Raw genomic sequence first — 5,612 nt, forward strand, 5'->3', positions numbered from 1 at the left:
TGCAGATTGTCCAGAAGTGTGTAATATGTATTTTTTTTAGGTTTAATTTGGCAGATGTTTTTCTATAAATTACATTTTTAAGCAAGTTAGTTTGTGAGTGATCAAAATATTATGGAATACAAGATTTTGGTGTAGTATCTTTAATAAAACTCTCTCAAAAATGCCCAACCCCAAACCATTGTTTAATATCATTTGAAGAGAATTTATGTGAACTATTAGTGTTTGACATAAGTAGCTCCAAAGCAGCAGGTGGGCATGTGACAGCGCGGTGCAGGCTGCCACACCCTGGGGTTGTGGCGCTGGTGTCAGGCTGTGTGTTGGGCATGGGGGGCCAGCCTGGGGTGCCCTGATCCTGGGGCCACTTTAACCATCCCCTGCTCAGCCTCGGCCTTGTTTGGTCGATGCTGCCACAGGGGTGCTGAGGGAGCTCCCTGCGGGTTGGTGGCTCCATGGCCCTGGCACGGCTGCAGCGGCCGCAGCTCCTTCCCCGGGGAGTAGAGAACAACTCACCTGAGACCGTGTGTGACTGTGTGCCAGAGACCGGCAGTGACAGCACAGCGCTGCTCCAGAGGGAGCCTTCCTCAGCACAGCTGGACCCAGAGCCCTGTGCAGGACCCTTTTGGGGCTGTCGAGGGGCACAGCGGGGTGAAGAGCTGGTGAAGCACGGCGGCTGCAGAGGAGAAGGAGCCGGGCTCTGTTTCAGCGCTATCCTCGCTCCCCCCTCAGCGCAGAGCCCCCAGTCCGGTGCCAGGAGCGGGACCCAGGGCGGTGCTGGGGCTGCGCACGGGCCCGGGGACAGTGCCCTGGTAAGGACAGGAGATCCCGGGAGCAGCAGCATGAGAACGCCTGAGGATTTTCATACAAGTGCTGCAAATGCCTGCAGGAATGCTGCTCTTATCCATTTCCTGTGCTGTGAAGTCAGACTGGGCTCGGTGCGTGGCTGTTGCGCTGCTGTACAGGCTGCCTTACCTGCTTCCTTGGCTTCCACAGGGCTGTGCCGTTTGTTCTTTCTGAGCTTTGTTTACTGTGTTCCGTGACTACATCGGGGCGTTTGCTGTGCATGTTTTCTTACCGTGAATGTTGAAGCGTGTGCCTTTGTCTTTTAGTAAAGACGATAAAAAGGGCCAGGCCTGCTTTGCACATTTTCTGCATTTTCATGAGTTTTATACCATGACCTTTGCACCGAAGGTGGACTGTATGAACTCTGATGGTGCAAATGAGGGCTGAGAGATGTACAAACAACTGTATAGGCGATAGTCAAAAATAAAGCTGCTTTTGAGTGCACAAAACCGGACTTTGTCTTGCACGTGGGAATGGAACTCAAAAAAATATTTTAAAACGCCGCCACCTAAGGGGCCGCGAGTAGGGCACGTTGGGCTAGCGCTGCAGCCCCGGCACCTGCTGCGAGCTCCCCGGTCACACCGCGGGGCTGCCCCGGGCACACCGCGGGGCGGCCGCGGCCTGAGGACGGACGGGCGCCCAGCCTGAGCGTCTCAGCTGAAACAGCCCGGCGGCCCAAGCCGGAGCCCCGGCGCTGCAGCTGCCCCGCTCCTGTCCTTGCCTGTGTCCCCGGGGCCGGGCGTACCCGGCGGGGGCCGCAGAGCCCGGTCCCGGTTCCCCCGCCCCGGCCGGGAGCGCTTCCGCCCGGAAGCCGCGGGGCGGAGCCGCCCGCACCCTCCATGGCCGCGCGGCTGCTGCTGCGGGCGGCGCGGCCGCTCCTGGCCGGGGCCGGGCGGGGCACTGGGCTCAGCACCGCGTTCAGCACCGCGCCGCCCCCCGAAAAGAAGCGATGGCTTCGGGCGTACCTGGAGCTGCAGCGGCTGCAGGCGCCTCCGCAGCGGCGGTGAGCGGCGGGAGAGGCGGGCGGGGCTTGGAGAACGGGTGCGACGGCCCCAAAAAGGGCAAAATCAGAACGTTTAGGCCCCGTCTGCTCACGCTTTGGAGCAGAATGGGTTGAGCTCCGCAGGTTGGCATAGTCCGGGTTGAATGGGGCAGGCAGACGGGAGTGCGGAACCGACAGTGTCTGACCCCAAGACGTTTAAATACTGGGTTTGGTGTTCAAGCTCAATTTAATTTCTTGTGCCCTTTCGAAAGGCGCGGGGCGAGTAACGCGTTCTATTCCTGAGCTGGTTCCCTTTCCGCGCCCGCAGGTCCGAGAAGCCCAACTGGGATTACCACGCGGAGATCCAAGCCTTCAGCCACCGGGTGCAGGAAAACTTCGACCTGGACCTTCTCAAGACTGCGTTTGTTAACCCCTGCTACATCGAAAGCGAGGAGGCGAGGCGCCGGCAGCTGGGGCTGGACAAGGACGCGGTCGCTCTTCAGCTGCAGGAGAACAGCGGCCTTGCGGAGCGAGGGCTGCGCTTCGCCCGCGCTTACCTGGAGCAGTGCTTTGAAGGCGCCTACCCAGAGTTACCTGCGAAGGGCATAGAAGCACTGGTTAATTTTCTGACCAGTCAGGAACTCGTCTCTTATGTGGCTCAAAACCTGTCCATACAGGACCTGACGCTCTGCAGGGATTTTCCTGCCCCACCAGACGTGCTGCAGAGGACGTTCCTCGCTGTGATAGGAGCCCTGCTGGAAAGCAGCGGGCCCGAGAGAACCGGGATGTTTGTCAGGGTAGGTTCAATGAATGCTGGTTTGTACCTGGATGGGGAGAGATCCAGGGAGGTTTGCAGAAGTTTGACAATACCTGCAACAAGACAATTTAACAATGAGATCTGGTGTGGTGGTGGTGATCAGCTGGGGTTTTGGGGGCTGGGAATTTTGTTGGGGTCTTTTTCATTAGGAAGGCTGATCAAGTACATGAAATCATACACTTCTGGATTATGATGGCGATGTTAATATTTGCTGAAAGTTGCTAAGGGAAAGCATTATATTCCATGCACTGTATTATCAAATTACTCCATGTGAGATTTCATATATCTTCAATTAAAAAAAACTTCACTCTATATAAACAGGCATGAATTCATAGGTTTTGCATATAGGAGTGCAAGCCCCTGAAGATATTTCATACAAAAACGTTTGATTGAAATTCAGTGTGACAAAGTAGTTTTAACAGCTATTGTTGTTTCAGTCATCCTTTTCACTTATTATTACTTTTGCAATGGAGAAGTGTTTGTTAAAATGATTTTCCTGATACAAGAGCATTGAGAGGTGTCTGTAAGAGCAAGGAGCTCTTACAGACAAGAGAGTGATCCCAACAGGTGAAGGACCCGTGGGTTTGCACATCCCCGGGTATCACCCCAGCTCCTCTGCTGCCTCAGGCTGGAGCTGTCCCTTCTCTGGGTCTGGGGCTGACTTTGCCCCAGGCTCGAGTCTGTCAGTGGCTACACTACAATCACGAGCACTGAGATGGGGCACTGAGGCAGTTTTATCATTCATTTCAGCAATTAATTGTCAGTTATTGTCTCTTCATACTGTATTTTCATTAGGAGACACCAGAACCTCAAACCATTAATTGTAACTTCTAAATTTTCTTGTTTAGGACTTTTTTATTCCCCAGCTGATTGGAAAAGACCTGTTTGAGATCTGGGAAGTTGTAAATCCTATGGGCTTATTGCTGGAAGAACTGACCAAGAGGAATATCTCTGCTCCAGAACCAAGAATTACCAGGCAGCTGGGAGTCAGCACAGTTCTGCCAGTCTACTTCGTTGGGTTGTACTGGTTAGTGCAATATTAATCTAAAGTTAAATGGCTTTAATTGGATGAGTGGGAAGGAGGGAAGATGGTTTTTACTTTTCTACTCATGCTTTTTGGTCAAGTTGTTCCAGAAAAGAAACGTGATAGTAAGTTCCATATAAAATGAGCCATTTAAGCATTGGCCATAGCTTGCTGTGGTGCTACATACACAGTCTCTGACTAAGAGCTCCAGAGGCTAAACAGGGTGCACCAAAGAGCCTGGGTGTGTTCTGAGTGACCTGACACAGGAACTTTGGGAACAGCCTAACTGCACAGCTTTGGAAGGGCCACAGCTGTAGCCAGGGCTTAGGCAAGCATAAAGAGACATCAAGGGAGTGAGATGGAAGAGAGATTCATTAAGTTCCAGAGAAGCTTTTAAGTTTGAAAATCAGGAGCACTGTAAACTGGGCCATAGGAGTGTCTGTGTCCAGGCAGGACTTAGGAAGTGCCAGTTGTCCCTGGTGCATTTGTGTCAGGTGTGGTCAGTGCCCAGCAGTGACAGTGCTCCTGTGGGCAGGACAGAATCCACGTCACTGCTGCTCTCCTAAAGGAGCTGCAGATGAACACATACCTTAACTTGCTCTGCTTTACCCTGCTTTGGTTTCTGTACCTTCTAAAATGTATCTGATAAAAAAGAAAGGAACTTCAATTGTTTCTCTTCAGGAATCCCTGGTGTCCCTTCATGAACTGCTCCTATTTAGTCTGTGTGCATAGGTGGTTTTTAAACAGACATGAGGATATAATTCATAACAGAGAGAGCTTCTCAGTCCTTTTGAAGCAGTTTGAAATGCTTCCTTACCAGGGGAGGAGAAAAGACAAAAGCACTTCAGTTCCTGTTTAAGCTAACCAGAGTAACAAATTTGCATTTTTTTTATCAGGGCTGACAAATTGAATGCTGTAAAGAATCAGTGCTGTGTTAGGAACCTAAATAAACAGAGTGGTGTTCTCCCAGGAAATGGACACATTTCTGATCTGAGTTTCCATTACTGAATATACAATTACTTATCTTTGCAGGAAAGACCAACAGAAATGTTTCCATTGTGTGTATATAAAAGTCAATGTTCACAGACACTGGAGAAAAACCAGTCTGTTTTATTGACAGTACACAGCAGCACTCAGGGTTTTATGATGGAAACTTTGGTTTTTCATGGTTGTAACTTTGGTTTTTTTCCCCAAGTGATAAGAAGATGTTGGCTGAAGGCCCTGGTGAAACACTGCTGGCTGCAGAGGAGGAGGCTGCACGAGTGGCACTGCGGAAGCTCTATGGGTACACAGAGAACAGGAGACCTTGGGATTACTCCAAACCCAAACAAGGATTGGCTGCTGAAAAGGCAATCAGCAGTAACTAGATGCTAAAAGACATTTCTGGTGTATCTTAAAAATCAATGGCTTCCATGCTGAATATAGGTGTATTTGGAAAGGCAAAATACAGTTTGGTTTTCTGGTTTTCAGTGCTTGAAACTTCTGAATCATATTTGGTGTTAAATAAAGTCTTTTCCTTTTGCACAATGTTTAATGTTTGCTCATTTTCCTAAATGTAAAAGAAGTGCCCTTAATCTGAATTTTTGCCTTTTGGCTCAGAAGTTTTTCTGTGCATCGCAGGAGACCATCTTTAGTGATATTTAATAAGATGTGACAAAGTCTCACTGTACAGAAACAGCTTTCATGAATGCTTCCTCAGAGATTGTTTGGAGAGGATTGTTAATAAGCTGAGGTGAATTAACATATGTTATGTCAGCCTTTGGATTACATCTGGATCAATTTGTCCTTCACCTTGTGAAAGCATCAGGTATGATGATGATCCTGACACTGTTGGGGATTCAAACTCTGAGGTCTCACTGCTTTCATCCAAATTTTATTTGCCATGCACATTGGTTTTTATTGTTGGAGCATGCTCTGAAAGATTTTTAAAACTTGTAAAAATGCCTCTG

At 49.7% G+C, this 5,612-nt stretch overlaps 1 protein-coding gene across 1 annotated transcript; it reads left to right on the top strand.

The window, feature by feature from the left end:
- Positions 1 to 1,644: 1,644 nt before the first annotated feature.
- On the top strand, positions 1,645 to 5,192 carry MRPL44 (mitochondrial ribosomal protein L44). Its single transcript, XM_071437534.1, has 4 exons — positions 1,645 to 1,843; positions 2,151 to 2,619; positions 3,488 to 3,666; positions 4,859 to 5,192. The coding sequence occupies exons 1-4, from the start codon at positions 1,680 to 1,682 to the stop codon at positions 5,028 to 5,030; spliced, it is 984 nt and encodes a 327-aa protein (XP_071293635.1). The 5' UTR covers positions 1,645 to 1,679; the 3' UTR covers positions 5,031 to 5,192.
- The last annotated feature ends 420 nt before the right edge of the window (positions 5,193 to 5,612 follow it).

The sequence above is a fragment of the Agelaius tricolor genome, unplaced genomic scaffold (genome assembly GCF_023055355.1).
Source record: "Agelaius tricolor isolate 1412-34295 unplaced genomic scaffold, bAgeTri1.0.p SCAF_12, whole genome shotgun sequence".
Classification (NCBI taxonomy): Eukaryota; Metazoa; Chordata; class Aves; order Passeriformes; family Icteridae; genus Agelaius; species Agelaius tricolor.

Coding starts and splice junctions, on each gene's coding strand:
- MRPL44 (XM_071437534.1), top strand. CDS start 1,680: ATGGCCGCGCGGCTGCTGCTGCGGGCGGCGCGGCCGCTCCTGGCCGGG. Junction 1,844..2,150: donor CAGGCGCCTCCGCAGCGGCG/GTGAGCGGCGGG, acceptor CCGCGCCCGCAG/GTCCGAGAAGCCCAACTGGG. Junction 2,620..3,487: donor GAACCGGGATGTTTGTCAGG/GTAGGTTCAATG, acceptor TTTCTTGTTTAG/GACTTTTTTATTCCCCAGCT.